Genomic DNA, 23,081 nt, shown 5'->3' with positions numbered 1-23,081 from the left:
GTCCAGAATGTTCTGAAGAGTGAGCAGATGAATTGCAATTCATTGCAAAGTTCCTCTTTGCCATGAAAATGAACTTAATCCCAAAAAACCATTTGCACTGCATGTCATCACTTTAGTGGTCCTCTTAATACGGGTGAGAGTGTCGATGACGACAGGGCTGGAGATGACTCTGTCATGCTGACTGAGTTAGAATAGAGAGGTTCAGTTGTTATGAAGAAGGCTTCAGGGCGCCCAAGAATGTCCAGCAAACACCAGGAGCCTGTGGGCACCACCAGGAATGGCAGCAGGCAGGTGTGAGTGCCACTTAGTTCTCACTTTTCCCTTATGGCCCAGTGCTCCATCATGATGGACAGGCATTGTGGGTCACCAAACTGTTCTTGGATGGTTGGGAGAAGTTGCTGTCGGAGGATGTTTTGGTCCCATTCTTTATACATGGCTCGAGATCAGGGGGCACCACCAGTGCAGAGTTTGTTCAGGAATGGCAGCAGGCAGGTGTGAGTGAGATAAAGACTTTTGGAGGATGGCCTGGTGGGTGTCAAGAAGGACAGCAAAGAAGCCAAGAAAAATATCAGGGACAGACTGATATTCTGCAAAAGGTCTAGGTTTCGGACTGCTGAGGTCAAGTAATTTTTTTCTGAATCCCCATTCTAATTGTTTGGTGGTATCCAGAAAAAAGATTGCCCAGAGAAGAAAAGGTGAGCGGCGCTACCATCAGTCCTGTTTCACACCAACAGTAAAGCATCCTGAGACCATTCATGTTACGTGGGGTTGCTTCTCAGTGGGCTCACTCACAATTTGGCCTAAGAACACAGCCATGAATAAAGAATGTTGACCAAAACATCCTCCGAGAGCAACTTCTCCCAACCATCCAAGAACAGTTTGGTGACCCATAATGCCTTGTCCAGCATGATGGAGCACCGGGCCATAAGGCAAAAGTGAGAACTAAGTGGCTTGGAGAACAAAACATCGGAATTTGGGGTCCATGGCCAGGAAACTCCCCATTGAGAACTTGTGGTCAATCCTCAAGAGGCGGGTGGACAAACGAAAACCCACCAATTCTGACAAACTCCAAGCATTGATGATGCAAGAATGGTCTGCCATCAGTCAGGATTGGGCCCAGAAGTTGATTGACAGCCTGCCAGGGTGAATTGCAGGGGTCTTGAAAAAGAAAGAAGGGCCAACACTGCAAATATGGACTCTGCGCATAAACGTAATGTCATTGTCAATTAAAGCCTTCTGAAATTCTTGTAATTCTACTTCAGTTTACCATAGAAACATCTGACAAAAAGATCTAAAGACACTGAAGCAGCAAACTTTGTGAAAACTAACACTTGGGTCATGCTCAGAACTTTTGGCCACGACTGTACTCCATTTATTCAGTGTCAGCTTTGTGCTGCTGGACGTGCTGTTTAATGCGACATCTCACGTGTATATGAGATGAAAGTCTTTGTTCAAGTTTATTGTCTTACGTATTCAGTACAATGACAGTCTTACTCTCAGGTCTTCCACGTGTTCCAGTCTACACATTAGTCAGGAGACACTGAATAAGCACCATGCATTACACATTATCACACGCACAGGTTTGGGGGGTGGTCTCTTATGATCAGTGACCATTCTTTGGACTCTGGAGGGCCCTACAAGTCCTTTGTTATAAAATACGTGTCATTTAAATCCTTGGTACGTGTGTGTATTTTGAAACAGATGACACACTTTACCTTTGTTCTTCCTTTTGTACCACCACAAAGCGATCAGTAGCGCAAACACAACCAGGATCACCATCGCAATGCAAATGTAAACTGCTGGATGGATATTCTTTTGAATGAACACTCTGCCCAAGTCGGTTTCTTCTCCATTGATAGAGATCTAAGAAAGACAACACGAAATGGCTATTAAAGGACACGTCTGGTAGTTTTCAAATCAACAATCAGGCAATCTCAGCAGCCTCACGTTCCCAATGGACCAATTAAAAGTCACTAATTGACCAAATCTGCACTTCTTTGGAATGAGTATCTGGAGAAGAGTCCACACAGATGAGGGAAGAAGGTATAAATTCCATACGGGCAATGCCTGGACCGGAATTCGAACTCAGGTCTCTGGAGATAGACAGCATTAATTCAAATTCCTGCCTTATAACAGCAAGTTTACATTTTCAGATGACTCGTCCATCATAGGCTACATTAACAATGGAGATGAGTCAGGGTACAGGAAAGTTGTGGAGGACACTGTCTTATGGTGAAGGGACAAGAACCTGCAACTCAACATCAGCAAGAGTAAAGAGCTGGTGGTGGAGCTACTGAGGCAAGTCACCATTCAGGGGGAATAAGTAGAAGTGGTGCAGAGCAACAATGTGAACCAGGGGGTTCACATTAACAACAAACTGGACAGGTCTGACCATACAGTGGCGCTGGGCAAGAAGGGCCAGAGCAGACTAGACATCCACAGAACAACTCAGGTCTTTTGATGTATGCAGCAGTCCATAGTAGCCAGTGTGGTGGTTGACGCTGCAGTCTTCTTGTTGAGCTCAAGTTAGCTTCCCCAAGAAGCACAATACTTGAACAAACTTATCAGGAAAGCCTGCACCATCACAGGCCGAACCCTGGACACACTGGAAAGCTGTTGTAGAAAAGAGGATGGTGTCAAAATTGGATGCCATCATGAAAAATCCCCTCCAGGAGGCGCTCTCTTAGATCAGTTTTAGCGACAGGCTCATTCCACCATGTTGTGCTAAGAAGCACCTCTAGGGGTCTTTTCTGCCCACTACTCTCAGGCAATTCAATGCTTCCAAATTTATTTATTGAACGATTGGCTGCATTATCTGTCCTGCGAGTCTGTATCCTTATTTTTTATGGAGCTGTATACATCCGAATTAACCCTTGGGATCAGTCAAGTTTATCTAATGCAATTGGATATAAATGGCTCTCTTTTCCAGAATAATTTTGATCTTTTTCCAATTTCATTTAAGTTTTGCATGCACATAATAGTTAGACAAGGAAACTCTCAATTCACCCTGAATGATTGACAATGAGTGTGTGTCCTGCTGTGAAATGATACGATCTTCCAGGTTTCGCTCACGCTGTACCCCTGATGCTACTGGGTCTCAGTCTGGCTCCCTAAGACTGCATTAAGATGCTTTAGAAAATGGATTTAAATGAATTTCCCAATTTTTTTAAGACTTGGAATTCTCTCTAAATGACCCCTGATTTAAGTCCAATGGCTCGCTGGACGGTTCTGTAGCTGCAGCGAAGGTTGATGGTATTGGAGCGGCCCACAAGACATTTGGTTATACCATAAATTCTAGATAGCCATGTGTTACTAGCTAAGTTTCCATCCAGTTTTTTGCGACGTTTTGTTATCGACAAACAGAATATACGTAAAAAAAATGTGCGAATTTGCTGTCTCCAGCCTGTTTCCATCAAACTGGCTTTTTATCGATAAAATGGTGTGCGTGATGACGTCATCCCCCTCCAAAACGAACTGTCGCATAACTTTTGTTGTATCGCGAAAACAATCTGCCCTTGAGCCGTTTCCATACATAATTTTGTGTACTCTGTCGCAAATTATCTACCTTTTGTGTTCCACGTTACACCCCCTCCACTAAACAAAGAAATGGAGAGATTATTCAGACAGTTTTGTGAAATTTGCCAGCTTACTGTTATTTCAGTTTCACAAATAATTGGAATTGTACATAATATCCGAAGACGACAGCAGAATGAAGCAGTTGCTTGTCTGATAGCCCTAGAGCTCGAAGAAAGTACCCCAGTGCGACGAAACCCACGGGTATGGGAGAGACGACGGAATAAGACCTTCTGGGAGGAGGTGGTGGAGAGACACTTAACAGAAATTCTCTGGCTGCAACATTTTAGAATGACACGGCCGACGTTTGAGATGTTGTGTGGATTCATCAGTCCTGATGTTGCGGCCATCACAGGTTGCCACCGACCACCGGTTCCAACCCAAAAGCGGATTGCCATCGCCCTTTACAAGCTGGCAACCTGCGCTGAGTATAGAGTAGTTGGAGAAACTTTCGGGGTTAGTAAAACTACCGTCCATCGATGTGTATATGCTGTGTGCACCGCTATTAAAGAAAACTTAATGCGGCGTTATATCAGACTTCTGACTGTAGCGGAGGCCAATGAAATTGCATACCGCAATTCCTTGGTGCATCTTGTGCCACAGATTTACGGTGCGCTGGATGGCACGCATGTGCCTATTCTTCCCCCGACGGAAGGCTACCGCGATTACATTAATCGCAAAGGGTGGCCATCTATTGTTCTCCAGGCCCTTGTTGATGACAGGTGCATGATACGAGACATTTGCGTTGGCACTCCTGGAAGTGCCCATGATGCAGCTGTGTTTGCAGCATCGGATCTGTACAGGTGAGCCTACCTTTCAACATCCCTTCTCAGTGCGGTAACAACTGAATTAACCTGCTTCCCTTAAGGTTTTTAATTAAAACTGAAATTTGAATTAATACAAAATAACGACGTTTAATCAAAAAAAAACTCTCTTCATCAGACCATGAGAACCGCTCTGCCATTCTCGTTTTGATTGCACGTGATGAAAATGTGACACATTTATTTGCGCTAAAGCCCTTTTTTCCGACAAACAGTGTTTCCAATGTAGTTTTTGCGACATCTGAAGTATCGATATGGAATTTATGCGCTAAAGTTAAACGGAAAAATATTATGTCGACATGTACAACATTTTATCGATAATTAGCATTTCCATCAGCTATATCGGTAAAAAAATTTGAAGCGCTAAATATTTTTTCGCAAAAACTCCTTGGATGGAAACCTGGCTACTGTTATCCAGTGGGGAAAAAAAAAAGAAGGCTGGAATTTGACTTTCACACGGACCCCTTTAAAGTTCACCTCCTACCCTTGTCCAAAGCCTCACATCATCCTTTCGTCTTAGACAAATGTTATTTTCCCCTCTCTCTTATGGAAAGCTTCTTTAAACGTTTAAGTCATACTAATAATTTGATCCATCCATCCATTATCCAACCCGTTATATCCTAACTACAGGGTCACGGGGGTCTGCTGGAGCCAATCCCAGCCAACACAGGGCACAAGGCAAGAAACAAACCCCGGGCAGGGGGCCAACCCACCGCAGGGCCTAATAATTTCAGTCATGCAAAATTTTAACACGGAACTATGATTTACTGAAGCACTTTCTGTAATATGGTGGCGCAGTGGTAGCGCTGCTGCCTCGCAGTACGCTGACTTGGGTTCGCTCCCCGGGTCCACCCTGCGTGGAGTTTGCATGTTCTCCCCGTGTCTGCGTGGGTTTCCTCCCACAGCCCAAAAGACATGCAGGTTAGGTGCATTGGCGGTATTAAATTGTTCCCTAGTGAGTGTGTGCTTGGTTTGTGCCCTGCAGTGGGCTGGGACCCTGCCCATGATTTGTACCTGCCTTGCGCTCTGTGCTGGCTGAGATTGGCTCCAGCAGACCCCCTGTGACCCTGTAGTTAGGATAAAGCAGGTTGGATAATGGATGGATGGATCAAATTATTAGTATGACTCAAACGTTTAAAGAAGCTTTCCGTAAGAGAGAGGGGAAGATAAAATTTGACCCTGTGTTATGGTATAGCAGGCTGGATAATGACTGACTGACTTTCTGCATTATGCAAAGGACAGGAAGAAAATGGTTTCAACCTTCACAGGTAAGCCATCGCTTGGCACATCGAGGTCTTTGGGTATCCTGCAGGTCACTTCATTGCTTAAAACCTTGGCATTGCAGTCCACGTCTCCAATCGTCATTGTGATGGTCATGCAAGCACTTGCTAAATGTAGTCCCTTGTGCTGTGGAAAAGAAGAAAAAAAAAATTACATGATCAAAGATCAGTTTTTAACTGGTAACTTACTTTTCTACACAATTCTGTATAAAATTATATTATATATAAAATTATTATATAAAATCTCCTTAGGGACAAGCTGACAGAGATGGGAGTAGATTCATACCTGGTGGCATGGATCATGGACTATCTTAAAGACAGACCTCAGTATGTGCGTCTTGGGAACTGCACGTCTGACATTATGGTCAGCAACACAGGAGCGCCACAGGGGACTGTACTTTCTCCGGTCCTGTTCAGCCTATATACATCGGACTTCCAATACAACTCGGAGTCCTGCCACGTGCAAAAGTTCGCTGACGACACTGCTATCGTGGGCTGCATCAGGAGTGGGCAGAAGGAGGAGTATAGGGATCTAATCAATGACTTTGTTAAATGGTGTGACTCAAACCACCTACAACTGAACACCAGCAAAACCAAGGAGCTGGTGGTGGATTTTAGGAGGCTCAGACCTCTCATGGACCCAGTGATCATCAGAGGTGACTGTGTGCAGAGGGTACAGACCTATAAATACCTGGGAGTGCAGCTGGATGATAAATTAGACTGGACTGCCAATACTGATGCTCTGTGTAAGAAAGGACAGAGCCAGCTATACTTCCTTAGAAGGCAGGCGTCCTTCAACATCTGCAATAAGATGCTGCAGATGTTCTATCAGACGGTTGTGGCGAGCGCCGTCTTCTAAGTGGTGGTGTGCTGAGGAGGCAGCATAAAGAAGAGGGACGCCTCACGCCTGGACAAACTGGTGAGGAAGGCAGGCTCTATTGTAGGCACGGAGCTGGACAGTCTGACATCTGTGGCACAGCGACGGGCGCTCAGCAGGCTCCTATCAATTATGGAGAATCCACTGCATCCACTAAACAGTATCATCTCCAGACAGAGGAGCAGCTTCAGCGACAGACTGCTGTCACCGTCCTGCTCTACTGACAGACTGAGGAAATCATTCCTCCCCCAAACTATGCGACTCTTCAATTCCACCCGGGGGGGGGTAAACATTAAAATTATACAAAGTTATTGTCTGTTTTTTTACCTGCATTATTATCAATCTTTAATTTAATATTGTTTTTTGTATCAGTAAGGTGCTGCTGGAGTATGTAAATTTCCTCTTGGGATTAATAAAATATGTATGTATGTATGTACAGTATCTATCTATCTAAAATGGGAAGGAGAAAAGGGCAGTAAACCTTTCCTTATCTCTTAAGGTTAAGGGAATAATCAGAAGAAACGTCAGGGACATGGAGTTGAAGCAGAAAACCTTCACAACCGGATGAGATATTGGGACAGTTTAGCTCTTGGAGCAACAAAAAGGCTCACTGGACTGAATGGCCTCCTCTCATTGGTCAAATTTCAGTAACATTTTCTAATATAAGAACCCAGGATGTTAAATGAACTTCAGAACTTTTGAACCTCAATTAAGGATTTGCTACAAAAGACAGTTTGGCCGAACCAATGCCAGGCAGCATAAGCGTCATTCTGTTGTCATTAACAAACGATACTCTAAAGGGGCTTATTTATGATAAAGAGTAACATGATATGTGTAATAATTAAGGCTGTTGATTAATCACATGCATTAGCAGTGATTAATCAAGATGTTAACCATTTCTTCGATTAAATTTGTTATTTTAATCCAGTTAATCTGACCGAGCTTCACATGTTATTAACGAAGCAGCGCCAAACGATTCCAAGTTTGTGAATAGTAGTGGCGGGCTTCACTTCATCGTTTCTTATGTCGTTTCTTGACCAAGAAAAAATACTTTGAAGGAAAATACTAATCCACAAACTGTCACTGAACTCTGATGATGATCCACTGATGCCTCGCTCAGAGCCGGTCCGTCCATTAGGTGACCCAGGCAGACACCTAAGGGTGCCATTTATGAATGTTAAGGGGCATCGTTTTTGTAACTCGAGTGGCGAGCACCCTGCTATGGACTCCAAGGAGTTCCATTTTGGGACACGTGCTCCAAACACCCAGGGACCTGTCCCCCGCCTAGAGCTCCATATGGACTGGCACTGGGTTCCTTTCCTTTCCATGAAATCAGACTTGAGAAACAAACTGATCCATTAAAGTGATTGAAGCTACAGGAAGACACATACTCAGACCTGGCAAAGTTAGTCAGCCTCGCTAGTTAGTCCACCATTGTCTTTGAATTAAACCACTTGTTCCATGTCATTACCTGTATAATCTAAACGTGTATAGTAATAGACAGGCAGATAAACAAACACCTAAGCAAAAGAGTTTAGCACTTACGTGTATCTCCACCTCATTCTCGTTGAAGTCCAAATTCTTAACGCCCCCTTCACTTTCAAATGGGTAAACTTCAGCAGTCGGGAGATAATGAAACGTAAAGTTCTTGAGACCTTGAGTCCCGTCCATCTCAAACAAGAGAGTTCCCTCCAGAGAATCGCTGGTCATGTCCAAGCGGGGGGTCATGCATACCATCTTCTCTGAACTTTCAGCAGATTCACAAACCTTAGAAATTGACAACCAGATTGGTCAGCACGTCTGTCTTAAACTTTATCTGGTAGACAGTAGTTACTGGACAAGAAATGGTACACCATTTCATTACAGGAATTGACAAAAAAACAAATCTACGCAGGTGGCATGGTGGCACATTGACTTGAATTTCTGTCTCATATCTTCAAAGACCTGGGCTTGGGTCTCAGACTGGACACAGTGCATGAGGGCTATGGACGTCCGCCTCATTTTCGTGTGTATTTGGCTCAGGCTACTCCACTTTCTTACACGTGTGAAAGTCAAGTATTGTAGTTTAAATGTATGGATGACCCACCTGACTACAATAAATTTGTTCTTTCTAACTCTGTACTAGACATAGACAGTTCAATAAATCAAAAGCTGCGGTGGGCTGGCGCCCTGCCCGGGGTTTGTTTCCTGCCTTGTGCCCTGTGTTGGCTGGGATTGGCTCCAGCAGACCCCCCGTGACCCTGTAGTTAGGATATAACGGGTTGGATAATGGATGGATGGATGGATGGATAAATCAAAAGATAAATTAAATAAACAACAAATACGCAAGACTGGGTGAGGTATGACAGCCTGTTCAATCGGTCTTGCTCTTTGGAAAAGATGTAAAACTGAGGTCCTGATTCTATGTGGTCACAAAAGATTCCTGGGGTATCTGTCAAAAAGAGTTGGGCAGTTCCCCGATGTCCTGGCTAGATCGCCTACCACAGCCTGCGCATTCTGGCCCCCTAATCATCCCCTGTCCCACCTGAGCCGGTTGATCCTTTTTTTGTTGTCAAATTCTGATGATATTGAGTGTATACCGTTATCCACTGGGCACTGTTTATGAATGTACAGAGTCTATACACCAAGGTCGGGGAAGGGTTTGGTAGTGGTCCTTAAAGTCTCCAGTATATGCACAAAAGTTTGTGTTATTCAAGGGGCATGTGCTCTTGACCCAAGTTCATCAAATTCTAATAATACAGACCACCCGCTATGGCAACGACGTCCGACAACCCCACCTAGGGCTCCAAATGGGCTTTGATTGGCACCGCCTGTCCCTTATTGGCTAATTATCTTTCTTACCCCTTCCCCCATAATACCTAATGTGTGCGAGAGTAACTGCTGTCACATCATCCACATCGGCAATGATTTATAGTGGATCCTCACTGTCTATGTAAAGTGCATACAGTAGGTTAGGAAATTGGTATATAAATGTAATGAAATAATTACTGATTGATTTGTGAAACAAAAGTCAGTCATTGTTCAATCCGCTATATCCTAACATAGGGTCACGGGGGTCTGCTGAAGCCAATCCCAGCCAACACAGGGCACAAGGCAAGAAACAAACCCTGGGCAGGGTGCCAGCCCACCGCAGGGCACACACACACACCAAGCACACACTAGGGAAAATTTTAGGATCGCCGATGCACCTAATCTGCTGAAACAAAAGTTGTTAAAAAAAATGCTTAAATTGTGTCAAGTTTATTTTCAGACAGAGTTATGCTTTTAAAGTAGAAATAAAAAGAAATTGTCACTTTTTAAATATTACCTAATTGAGAAAAGAATTTTTTGGTCATGAATGAAATTGTATAAAAAAAATACCATCAATGCATTACAAGTGTTTAAAATATCAGTATGTTATGTCAAATATAAGGCTTATCCACCTTAATAGAAGGAAAAGTGTTTGTGTGTCCATCCAACTGCTACAGTATGTCTCAGTTATGTGCCATTTGCTATGGGATTTGTAAAAGCAGTGCTAATATCTGTGATGCACCATCTGTTGGAATGAAAGATACAATGCATTTTACCACTACATGCATTACAAAGGACATTCCAACTGATGGTACACTGCAAATGTTAACACAGAATATGTCCAACAGAAAGTAACTGCCGGATAGACAGAAATCAGCTTATACATCTTAATACAAGTCTGTGTCTGTGCGTCTGTATATCTGTGTGTCTGCAAGTTGATAGGATTCAGAAGAAAATTTTAAAATAGACAAAACATATACAAGAAGGGTCAAGAAAGCAAAAATAAAAATAAATATAGCTCCCGTTAGGGGTTGCCACGGCAGATCATCTTTTTCCAAATCTTTCTATCCTTTGCCTCTTGCTCTGTCACACCCATCACCTGCATGTCCTCTCTTACCACATCCATAAACCTTCTCTTAGGCCTTCCTCTTTTCCTCTTCCCTGGCAGCTCTATCTTTAGCACCCTTCTCTCATTATACCGAGCATCCCTCCTCTGCACATGTCCAAACCAACGCAATCTTGCCTGTCTGACTTTGTCTCCCAACTGTCCAACGTGAGCTGACCCTCTAATGTCCTCATTTCTAATCCTGTCCATCCTCGTTACTCCCAACGCAAATCTTATCATCTTTAACTCTGCCACCTCCAGCTCTGTCTCCTGCTTTCTGGTCAGTGTCACTGCCTCCAGCCCATATAACATAGCTGGTCTCATTACCGTCCTGTAGACCTTCCCTTTCACTCTTGCTGATACCCGTCTGTCACAAATCACTCCTGTCACTCTTCTCCACCCATTCCACCCTGCCTGCACTCTCTTCTTCACCTCTCTTCCACAATCCCCATTACTCTTTACTGTTGATCCCAAGTATTTAAACTCATCCACCTTCACCAGCTCTACTCCCTGCATCCTCACCATTCCACTGACCTCCCTCTCATTCACACACATGTATTCTGTCTTGTTCCTACTGACCTTCATTCCTCTCCTCTCTAGAGCATATCTTCACCTCTACAGGGTCTCCTCAACCTGCTCCCTACTATCGCTACAGATCACAATGTCATCAGCAAACATCATAGTCCACGGGGACTCCTGTCTAATCTCGTCTGTCAACCTGTCCATCACCATTGCAAATAAGGAAGGGCTCAGAGCTGATCCCTGATGTAATCCCACCTCCGTCACTCCCACCGCAGACCTCACCACGGTCACACTTCTCTCGTACATATCCTGTACAACTCTTACATACTTCTCTGCCACTCCCGACTTCCTCATACAATACCACAGCTCCTCTCTTGTCACCCTGTCATATGCTTTCTCCAGGTCCACAAAGACGCAATGCAACTCCTTCTGGTCTTCTCTATACTTCATCAACATCCTCAGAGCAAACATTGCATCTGTGGTCCTCTTTCTTGGCATGAAACCATACTGCTGCTCACTAATCATCACTTCACTTCTTAACCGAGCTTCCACTACTCTTTCCCATAACTTCATGCTGTGGCTCATTAATTTTATTCCCCTGTAGTTACTGCAGTCCTGCACATCCCCCTTATTGTTAAATATCGGCACCAGTACACTTCTTCTTCACTCCTCAGGCATCCTCTCACTTTCCAACATTCTATTAAACAATCTGGTTAAAAACTCCACTGCCATTTCTCCTAAACACCTCTATGCTTCCATAGGTATGTCATCTGGACCAACGGCCTTTCCATTTTTTATTCTCTTCATAGCTGTCCTTACTTCCTCCTTGCTAATCCGTTGCACTTTCTGATTCATTATCTCCACATCATCCAACCTCTTCTCTCTCTCGTTCTCTTCATTCACCAGCCTCTCAAAGTGCTCTTTCCATCTGCTCAACACACTCTCCTCGCTTGTGAGTGCATTTCCATCTTTATCCTTTATCACCCTAACCTGCTGCACATCTTTCCCAGCTCGGTCCCTCTGTCTAGCCAATCGGTACAGGTCCTTTTCTCCTTCCTTAGTGTCCAACCTCTCATTCAACTCCCTTTACCTTGCGCCTTATCTCCTTGTACTCTTGTCTACTCTCTGCATCTGCTATCCCACTTCTTCTTTGCCATCCTCTTCCTCTGTACACTCTCCTGTACTTCCCCATTCCACCACCAGGTTTCCTTTTCCTCCTTCCTCTGTCCAGATGTCACACCAATCACCCTTCTTGCTGTCACCCTTACTACATCTGCTGTAGTTTCCCAGCTGTCTGTTAACTCTTCACTACCACCCAGTGCTTGTCTCACCTCCTCCCTAAACTCAACCTTGCAGTCTTCCTTTTTCAACTTCCACCATTTGATCCTTGGCTCTGCCCTCACTCTCTTCCTCTTCTTGATCTACAATGTCATCCTACAGACCACCATCCTATGCTGCTTAACTACACTTTCCCCTGCCACCACTTTGCAGTCTTCAATCTCCTTCAGATCAACTCTTCTGCATAGGATGTAATCTACCTGTGTGCATATTCCTCCACTCTTGTACGTAACCCTATGTTCCTCCCTCTTCTTAAAATACATATTCACCACAGCTATGTCCATCCTTTTGGCAAAATCAACTATCCTCTGACCTTCTCCATTCCTCTCCTTGACACTATACCTACCTACTCATCACCTTCTCGTCTCCACTGTTTCCTTCACCAACATACTCATTGAAATCCACTCCATTCACCACTTTCTATTTCTTGGGTACACTATTCATCACTTCATCCAACTCACTCCAAAAATCTTCTCTCTCATCCATTGCACACCCAACTTGCGGTGCATATGCACTAACAACATTTATCATCACACCACTGTCGGACACTCTTTTCACCTCCAAAACACTCTTGACATACTGTTCCTTCAGAATAACCCCTACCCCATTTCTCCTCCCATCCACACCATGATAGAACAATTTGAATCCACCACTGATCCACCAGGCCTTACTCCCCTTCCATTTAGGTTTAGGTTTAGGTTTCTTTATTTAGTCATGTTTACACAGGAAAACATGAAATTTGCCTTCTCAGTTGCATCTAATAACAGGTAACAGACAGAATGAAATAAAACAGACAAATAGAAATAAGAAAGGTTAAGGTAAGGCAGTTAGATAAAACATATTTATACCAAAAAAAAAAAAAAAAAGGTAACAGGATATATATCAAAACCTTAAACATTATCTCCGATATTTCTTATTGAAAAGTCGTATGGCACTAGGAAGAAAGGAGTTTCTGGAGCGATTTGTGTGGGTTTTCAAAGCGACTATCCTTCCTGATTTACTGAAGTTTAGTTCTACATGTAATGGATGTCTGTCATCAGTTGAGATGATTTCCAGTTTCTTTAGCATTGCCCTCTGACACACACACACACACACACACGAGTCAAATCATCTCCATCAGCCCCAATCACTTTAGCTGCATACTTCGTAATCTGCTGGAGCTTTTTTGAGTTTTGGTTTGTCAGACTATTAAACCAGGCAATGAAACTGAAAGTGATCACAGACTGAATCAGACTGCGATAGAAGGGCAACATGAGGTCCTTGTCTACTTTAAATAGTTTGAGTTTATGGAGGAGAAATAAGCGCTGGTTGCATTGTATTTGTATTCCAGTTAAGATTGTTATCTAGGTAAGTTCCTAAGTATTTAAATTCATTCACTATTTCTACCTCCTCTCCCAGAACTACAATAGGTGAACATACAGATTTCTGTCTCTTAAAATCAAATATCATTTCTTTGGTCTTTTTTACATTCAGAGTGAGAGAGTTTTTATTGCACCAGTTTACCATACAGTCCACTTGATTTAGATAGTGGCTTTCATCCTCCCCAGATACGCATCCTATGATCATGGTGTCATCCGTATCTATACTAATAAAAGGCAAAGCCCTCACTGACTGACTGACTGACTGACTCACTCACTCATCACTAATTCTCCAACTTCCCGTGTAGGTAGAAGGCTGAAATTTGGCAGGCTCATTCCTTACAGCTTACTTACAAAAGTTAGGCAGGTTTCATTTCGAAATTCTATGCGTAATGGTCATAACTGGAATCTGTTTTTTGTCCATATACTCTAATGGAGGAGGCGGAGTCACGTATCGCGTCATCACGTATTACGCCTCCTACGTAATCACGTGAAGTGAAAACAAGGAAGAGATTTACAGCGCGAGTCAAACGCGGGAACGAAGGTAAATGACATTAATTGTTGAGTGTCTTTTAATACTGTGTAATTGTTGAGTGTCTTTTAATACTTTGTAAGCATACATATTAACAGATGTGCAATTAAACGTGTGCATTTACGGGGTGATTTCTCAGGCTTAAAGCTCGAAGTGATCACTCGAGTGAAGGCAGCTTCACAAAAAAAACAGATCCTTAACAAACTGTTATTGGTATATTTTCCCTCAATTTTAAAAGGTTTTCTTTTCTTCTTAATAAAAATTTAAAAGCAGAACTTCGCTGGTGCGAACCTCGGGGATTTGAGCGACTGACGCATACAGACATATTCATGAGTGCAGGTACTTCGGAAAGAAAGCACCGTGTAAACCTAAAGTTTAAATTAAGTTCATAGACCTACAAAAGGTTGCCATTGATTTCAGGCAAGATTGCTTTTCTCCTGTACAACTAACTATACGTTGCATTCTCAAGAGTGTGCTTGCACAGCTTGGTCATATTACAAACGGAGTGCTGAACTGACAACGTGATATACAAACAGAACAATCGTAAAAACAGGATTAAATAAAAAGGCTGCTTCCGTTGGCAAAGCAACGAAAAAGGAAGACCTTATATGACGTTCGTTTATAAAACAGCGGAGAGGCTGTGTGAAGTCAGCTTCACAAAAAAACAGATCCTTAACAAATTGTTATTGGTAGATTTTCACTCAATTTAAAAAGGTTTTCTTCTTAATAAAAATTTAAAAGCAGTACTTCGCCGCTGCAAAGCACGGGGATGTGTGTGTATATATATATATATATATATATATATATATATATAGATAGATAGATAGATAGATAGATAGATAGATAGATGTGTATGTATGCAGATATGTATATATGTGTATATATATATGTAGATATGTAAATATGTATATGTATAAATATGTGTCTGTATGTGTATATATATATATATATATGTGTGTATGTATGTATGTATGTGTGTATATGTATGTGTGTATATATATATATATATATATATATATATATATATATATATATATATATATATGTAGATATGTGTATATGTAGATACAGTGGTGTGAAAAACTATTTGCCCCCTTCCTGATTTCTTATTCTTTTGCATGTTTGTCACACAAAATGTTTCTGATCATCAAACACATTTAACCATTAGTCAAATATAACACAAGTAAACACAAAATGCAGTTTTTAAATGATGGTGTTTATTATTTAGGGAGAAAAAAAATCCAAACCTACATGGCCCTGTGTGAAAAAGTAATTGCCCCCTTTTTAAAAAATAACCTAACTGTGGTGTATCACACCTGAGTTCAATTTCTGTAGCCACCCCCAGGCCTGATTACTGCCACACCTGTTTCAATCAAGAAATCACTTAAATAGGAGCTGCCTGACACAGAGAAGTAGACCAAAAGCACCTCAAAAGCTAGACATCATGCCAAGATCCAAAGAAATTCAGGAACAAATGAGAACAGAAGTAATTGAGATCTATCAGTCTGGTAAAGGTTATAAAGCCATTTCTAAAGCTTTGGGACTCCAGCGAACCACAGTGAGAGCCATTATCCACAAATGGCAAAAACATGGAACAGTGGTGAACCTTCCCAGGAGTGGCCGGCCGACCAAAATTACCCCAAGAGCGCAGAGACGACTCATCCGAGAGGTCACAAAAGACCCCAGGACAACGTCTAAAGAACTGCAGGCCTCACTTGCCTCAATTAAGGTCAGTGTTCACGACTCCACCATAAGAAAGAGACTGGGCAAAAACGGCCTGCATGGCAGATTTCCAAGACGCAAACCACTGTTAAGCAAAAAGAACATTAAGGCTCGTCTCAATTTTGCTAAGAAACATCTCAATGATTGCCAAGACTTTTGGGAAAATACCTTGTGGACTGATGAGTCAAAAGTTGAACTTTTTGGAAGGCAAATGTCCCGTTACATCTGGCGTAAAAGTAACACAGCATTTCAGAAAAAGAACATCATACCAACAGTAAAATATGGTGGTGGTAGTGTGATGGTCTGGGGTTGTTTTGCTGCTTCAGGACCTGGAAGGCTTGCTGTGATAGATGGAACCATGAATTCTACTGTCTACCAAAAAATCCTGAAGGAGAATGTCCGGCCATCTGTTCGTCAACTCAAGCTGAAGCGATCTTGGGTGCTGCAACAGGACAATGACCCAAAACACACCAGCAAATCCACCTCTGAATGGCTGAAGAAAAACAAAATGAAGACTTTGGAGTGGCCTAGTCAAAGTCCTGACCTGAATCCAATTGAGATGCTATGGCATGACCTTAAAAAGGCAGTTCATGCTAGAAAACCCTCAAATAAAGCTGAATTACAACAATTTTGCAAAGATGAGTGGGCCAAAATTCCTCCAGAGCGCTGTAATAGACTCATTGCAAGTTATCGCAAACGCTTGATTGCAGTTATTGCTGCTAAGGGTGGCCCAACCAGTTATTAGGTTCAGGGGGCAATTACTTTTTCACACAGGGCCATGTAGGTTTGGATTTTTTTTTCTCCCTAAATAATAAAAACCACCATTTACAAACTGCATTTTGTGTTTACTTGTGTTATATTTGACTAATGGTTAAATGTGTTTGATGATCAGAAACATTTTGTGTGACAAACATGCAAAAGAATAAGAAATCAGGAAGGGGGCAAATAGTTTTTCACACCACTGTATGTAGATATAAGTATATATATTTATGTATATATATGTTTACATAACCTCTTTAACACACTACTTCTCCGCTGCGAAGCGCGGGTATTTTGCTAGTACTTAATAAATGGAGCAGTAGTCATTGTTCTGTCTCTTGCACGCACAATATATCAACCTTCCTTCTCTCCATCATATCTGCTAACTCTCTCCCCTTACCAGTCATTCAAAGTTCCTACCCTCAGTTCCACTCTCTTTACTTTCCTCCTCTCCTCCTGCCTCCGGACATGTCTCCCCCCTCTTCTTCTCCTTCGGCAAACAGTAGCCCAATTTCCGCCAGCACCCTGTTGACTAACAGTACTGGCGGCGGTCGTTGTTAACCCGGGGCACGACCAATCCGGTATGGAAATTTGTATCGTTGTCCACATATTGATTTGGCAAAATTTTACACCGGATGCCCTTCCTGATGTAACCCTCCCCATTTATCCGGGCTTGGGACCGACATGAAGAAACACACTGGTTTGTGCATCCCCCTGTGGCTGGGTTTTTGTGATCTTAAATACGCCCTTTAATTAAAAAAAAAATTATTGGCTATTTCTCAAATTAGAATTAGTGCCTTGGGAAAACCCGGATTCAGCAAGGGTGCCGAGAATCGAAAAAGTTTGGGAACCACTGTCCTAAATGAACCTGCACAGCCTGTCTTGTGTTTGCATGCCTGATCGTAAAGAAGAACAGAGCACCTCTCGGTGCGTACACCTGGATAAGGCAGCGGCTTTCAATGCACATGCATTAACTGCCCAGAATTCTTTTCTTTTGAAAGCTTATGCCAAATCGTCCTTATCGTAAAAAAAAAAAAAAGTCAAGCCAAATTTTCACATTTTTTGCAATGTAAGAATTTACCGTACGTAAAGGACATTTGTAAAGATTTACCTGAGGTGGATATTTTTTTCTTCGGTTTACAAATATGACATTGGTACGATAAACTGAGTCGAGGTTCTTGCCTATAATTGTGATATTGGATCCCCTGTAATGAAAAATGTGACACTTTAAACCACTTTAGGTTTTACCAGAAACACCAACAAAACAAATAAAAACATTTATTTGCCTGCATATCCATACACAGTTTTTCATTATCAATAAGCAGATCAATACATGTACTAGTTGGCTTTGCGGACGCATAGCTGCAGAGTTCTAGGATGGAATCCTGGTGTGTGTCTGTGTGTCAGGGGAGTGCCCCTCGGCTTCTCTCTCTCCAAATCTGGAGCAAGGCCAAGGAATTCAATCTTCTTAAACAAAACGCTGCATCATTTACTTCAGCACACTGCAGAGATGCCCGCCGAGAGAGTGCGAAGCCCCTCATGTAGAATGTGAAGTAAAACAGGCCTAATCAGCAGCGGGAGAGGGCCGGGTATTGTAACTGCACACTCTACTCCACATTTCTCTTGCTGGTTATACTTTTTTTTTGGAAAGAAAACGTTATCTTACCTGCTAAAACTGCAGTTAGGGAAGATGTCGGTGATGACGGGATTTTCCCTGTACTGGAAAGATGAGCTCACAGGCACCTTAAAGGTATCGATTTCAACTTCTGGAGGTACGCTTCCTATACTGTTCCTTGGTGGGGATATGAACACTATGGAAGAGTCCTCAGGAGAAACACTGAAAGACAAAAACAAATCTACAGCCTTTAGTCTGTGTTGTGATCTCTAGCATGAACACTATAAACACACCATTTTCCAAATAGCAGACCTTTAGCCCAATTGTTTTCCGCTGCACATTCACCACTCAGCCAAAGCATTAAAGCCACCTGTCTAATGCTATGCCCCCCTCATGCTGCCAGAACAGCTCTGACCCGTCCAAACATGGACTCCGTAAGGTTTCCTGTGGTATCTGCACCAAGACGTTAGCAGCAGATCCTTTTAAAGTCCTCTTAGTTGTGAGACGGGGCCTTTATGGTTCAGACTTGTTTTTCCAGCGCGTCCCACAGATGATCAATCGCATTTGGAGGCCAAAATCAATATCTTTTTCATTTTCCTCAAACCAATAGGTTGGAGACCTACCCTGTTTAATAATGGCAATCAAATGAAAAAACAAAAGAAAACAAGATCAAGGACGTCTCAGGTCCCTTGCTAGTCTCAGCCTTGAGTGACTTCTAATTTGCAGAGTTTGCTATGCTGTACAAGTGGGCGGGGCCTTCCAGTGCCCTCACAATTTCAATCGCTCCCAGAATGCAGGGGGCGGGGCCTCTAGAGCCATGCTAGATGTGACATTATAGTCCATACTGGGACTCGTCTCTGACTTGTGAGGAACAGCAAAAAGGGGACTAGTGATATTTTTCGCTCCTGCCCTGTAGTCGATTGTCCTGACTTGACAGAGCTGGTTTGATCCTACCCAAGTGCTCTCGTACAACAACCTGCATATCTTTAATGAAACAGAATGAAGCACAAATTTTTACCACATCCTGTTGTTCAGAGTATGCTATGAAAGAGAAAGATGGAAGATTATGTTACTGTTGTATCGTGGAACTGACAAGGCTGTTAAAGGGCAAACCAGGAGAAAGATGCAAAAGAGTAAAGGCTCAAAACTATGAGATCGATAAGTGCGGAAACGACGAAGCCAACAAGACAGACAAAAATCAAGGTCAGGTGAAAGCCAGGAACACAAGAGATCAAATTAAAGAACAAGATAAGTTCGCCATAGGTTTAAGCAAAGATTTCTGTTACCTGCAGCTCAGATAAGGACACGACAAAGTGGGTGGCTATTTAAACCCACCATTGTAATTGTCAACAGGTGACAAACCTAGACATCGCACACCTAGACATGTTTGTGATGCACCATCTATTAGAATAACAAATGTAATGCATTTTATTATTAAAAACATTTGTGATGTGCCATCTGTTGGAATGTTAAATGCAATGCTTATATCTCTGTTATATGCCATTTGGTATGGGATTTGTAAAAGCAATGTTGATGTTCGTGATGTGCTATCTACTGAAATGACAAATGCTATGCATTTTATTATTAAAAACGTTTGTGATGCGTCATCTGTTGGAATGTCAAATGCAATGCTTTTGTCTCTGTTATATGCCATTTGGTATGGGATTTGTAAAAGCAATGTTGATGTTTGTGATGTGCTATCTACTGAAATGACAAATGCTATGCATTTTATTATTAAAAATGTTAGTGATGTGCCATCTGTTGGAATGTCAAATGCAATGCTTTTGTCTCTGATGTATGCCATTTGGTATGGGATTTGTAAAAGCAATGTTGAGGTTTGTGATGTGCTATCTACTGAAATGACAAATGCAATGCATTTTATTTTAAAAATGTTAGTGATGTGCCATCTGTTGGAATGGCAAATGAAATGCTTATGTCTCTGTTATATGCCATTTGGTATGAGATTTGTAAAAGCAATGTTGGTGTTTGTTATATGCCTTCTACTGAAATAAATGCAATGCATTTTATTATTAAAAATGTTTGTGATGCAGACGGACACCCATATAGACTGACTGACACTTATTCCTTTTATTGATGTGGATTTTACAATGAGGCAGATATAATTTTGAATGTTGACATTCAGCATTATAATTTATAGCAATTTTAAATCAATTTTTAAACATCATCTAGTACTACTGCTATCTACGGTGGAGTCCCCATATCCCGCCATTAACCCTCCTACTGCAGTTGCTTTCCATGGTCCATACTGTCAGTTCAGTATCTTGGCCACAATACCGGACAAATCATTAAAAACTGAACTGATGGCATTTAAAAGTTTACTGAATGATCACAGAGGGCATTTTTTTAATAAACGCAGGTAAAACTAACTATCCGATATAGTGTAAAAAGTGTATTTGCACATAATTTTAAACAAGAAAAAATTTTTAAGCAAATAAATACATATAATATATAGGGAATGATACTTATATTGCCCTTTAAGGTGAAAACAGAAACCCATTTTGTTTAAACAACAGGGCTACCAATCCTGCCAAACATTAGCTCACCACAGGTATGCATTTATTTTTCAAACATGAGGGCATGTTAATGCCAGACTACGACTCTGGCCTCTTAAACTCCAAGAAATATGACTGGAAAAGAAACTCCTGAGTAAGAGGAGCTCCTGTTACAAAGCGATGTTTTGTGGAGAGCCAGAGAGCACAGAAAGCTGCAAGTGTTCGACAGTCGGCTCTGTCACTCATTTGGCATGCGGTGCATTGAACGGATCGGTTAGCTCTGCTTAACATGACGGAACAAGACAGTAATTAGATTTTTATTGTGAAGCCGATTATATGACAAATTGACTCACCATGCATTTTGAATGGAGTGATACGCTATAACCGCTGGAGTTTATTTTTAAAGAAGTGCTAAAAAACACAGAAGGTTTAAATTACTAAGCTTTGGATAACTGGTGTCCATCTTTTAGCCTACTGGCTGTTAACAAATTCTGCCAGCTATCTAAACCATCATTCATCTTCTGGTCCCGTCTCTACATCTACACACAGAACATTTCCCATTCCGAGATTCATAATATTGCATGTGAACACAGCACAAAAATCTCAAGGGTGACATGGCGAGTGCGCCTTTCCATGCGACTTCAAATACTGGGGGAGTACCACGTTTCAAACGTTTATTCTACAAAAACGCTACAAGATAAAATAAATTTCATTACGACACGAGAAAGGGTATACAAAATAGATTTGTCACTGTTTTAAAAGTGGTGGCCATCATTAGCGATACACTCTTCGAGACGATTTCTGAACGCTCGCGTGACTCGTTCGGCCATTTCAATTTCGTGGCGAATAGCATCCTTGAGGGCTTCAAGGTTTTGAGGTGGGTGTGTGTACCTTCGACCTGAGAGAGCCCCACAAGAAGAAATCACATGGAGCGAGATTCAGGTGAACGTGAAGGTCACCTGACTTCGCTGAGCAAGGAGATTAATTTCCCCAGAAACATCTACCTCAAACCTTGCATGGATCTCTGTGCCGTACGAGCTGTTGCTCCATCCTGTTGACACCAGGCGTCCACCACATCCATTTCTTAGAGTTGGGGCCGCAAGAAGTTTTCTAGCATTTCAACATGATGTTCTGAAGTGACGGTCACCATTGCTCCTCCCGCCTCAACAATTTAAAGGCCTACAATGGCAAATTCTGCAACGGTGCACCTAACTGTAACCCGCTCACTATGCAGGGGTCTCTGATGAAGTTCACAAGGGGTTGGTTTCAGCCCAATACTGAAAGTTTTGCTTATTTATGCAACCATTCAAATGGAAATGTTGCTGCACATGACGATGGCATCTCGATAAACGGTTTGCAGAATGTTCACGCACAACTCTCTATGGCTCTCCAAGTGAGTTTCTACACTACCATCATTTTGTATAGATGGAAATTAAGGTCCTCGTGCAAAATCCTCCTCAAAGACGTGTTGGAAATGCCTAAGGCAGAAGTGCACTGAACTAGGGAATCCATTCCCGGGCTCCCCGGACATTTTTAATTCCCGTATTCCCACTGCTGTAATTCCTGGGAAAACGGGAACGACCAAGCTCGCATATATAGCGTGTAAAAGTGCAGCTCACGAATGCCGGGACGGGGCAGAGTTTATTGACGTCTGTGCTGTTGACCGCTTTGAACAGCAACTTGAAATTGCAATGTGTCAGTCTGTTGCATCCGCATTATCTGTGCCAAGAAACGTGCCATCACAGAATGATGACAAGAAATGGGATGCATCAGTAAAAGCTGAAACGGTGGTGTTTCAGAGCAACGGCAAGCGTGGGCATTGTTTAGAACAAGTGTATCAGTATCTGATGACTGTGCCGCCTACTTCAGTGGCATACTCTGCATGAAGGTGCGCTCTCACCTGGACGACCGCACGCTGGACATGTTGTGCTTTCTACGCTCTTATTACCGCAACTAACTAGATACATGTACTTAGTGCATCCAGAAAGTATTCACAGCACATCACTTTTTCCACATTTTGTTATGTTACAGCCTTATTCCAAAATGGATTAAATTCATTTTTTTCCTCAGAATTCTACACACAACACCCCATAATGACAACGTGAAAAAAGTTTACTTGAGATTTTTGCAAATTTATTAAAAATAAAAAAACTGAGAAATCCCATGTCCATAAGTATTCACAGCCTTTGCTCAATACTTTGTCGAGGCACCTTTGGCAGCAATTCCAGCCTCAAGTCTTTTTGAATATGATGCCACAAGCTTGGCACACCTATCCT

At 42.2% G+C, this 23,081-nt stretch overlaps 1 protein-coding gene across 2 annotated transcripts in view; it reads right to left on the bottom strand.

The window, feature by feature from the left end:
* The window catches only part of mst1rb (macrophage stimulating 1 receptor b), a 135,535-nt gene that overhangs the window by 26,644 nt on the left and 85,810 nt on the right, over window positions 1-23,081 (bottom strand). For both annotated transcript variants that reach the window (XR_007933921.1, XM_051921416.1), the window contains exons 9-13: window positions 18,344-18,514; window positions 17,789-17,882; window positions 8,097-8,318; window positions 5,655-5,801; window positions 1,716-1,863 (exon numbers count right to left, since the gene is read on the bottom strand). Coding sequence is in view for 1 of the 2 variants with exons in the window: in XM_051921416.1 (XP_051777376.1) it covers window positions 1,716-1,863; window positions 5,655-5,801; window positions 8,097-8,318; window positions 17,789-17,882; window positions 18,344-18,514 (782 nt within the window). In the remaining variant the exon portion in view is untranslated. The remainder of the gene's footprint in view (window positions 1-1,715; window positions 1,864-5,654; window positions 5,802-8,096; window positions 8,319-17,788; window positions 17,883-18,343; window positions 18,515-23,081) is intronic.

Source organism: Erpetoichthys calabaricus, chromosome 18 (assembly GCF_900747795.2).
Source record: "Erpetoichthys calabaricus chromosome 18, fErpCal1.3, whole genome shotgun sequence".
NCBI lineage: Eukaryota > Metazoa > Chordata > Cladistia > Polypteriformes > Polypteridae > Erpetoichthys > Erpetoichthys calabaricus.
Note: the sequence above shows the minus strand (reverse complement) of the source record. Positions and strands in the feature narration are given on the sequence as shown.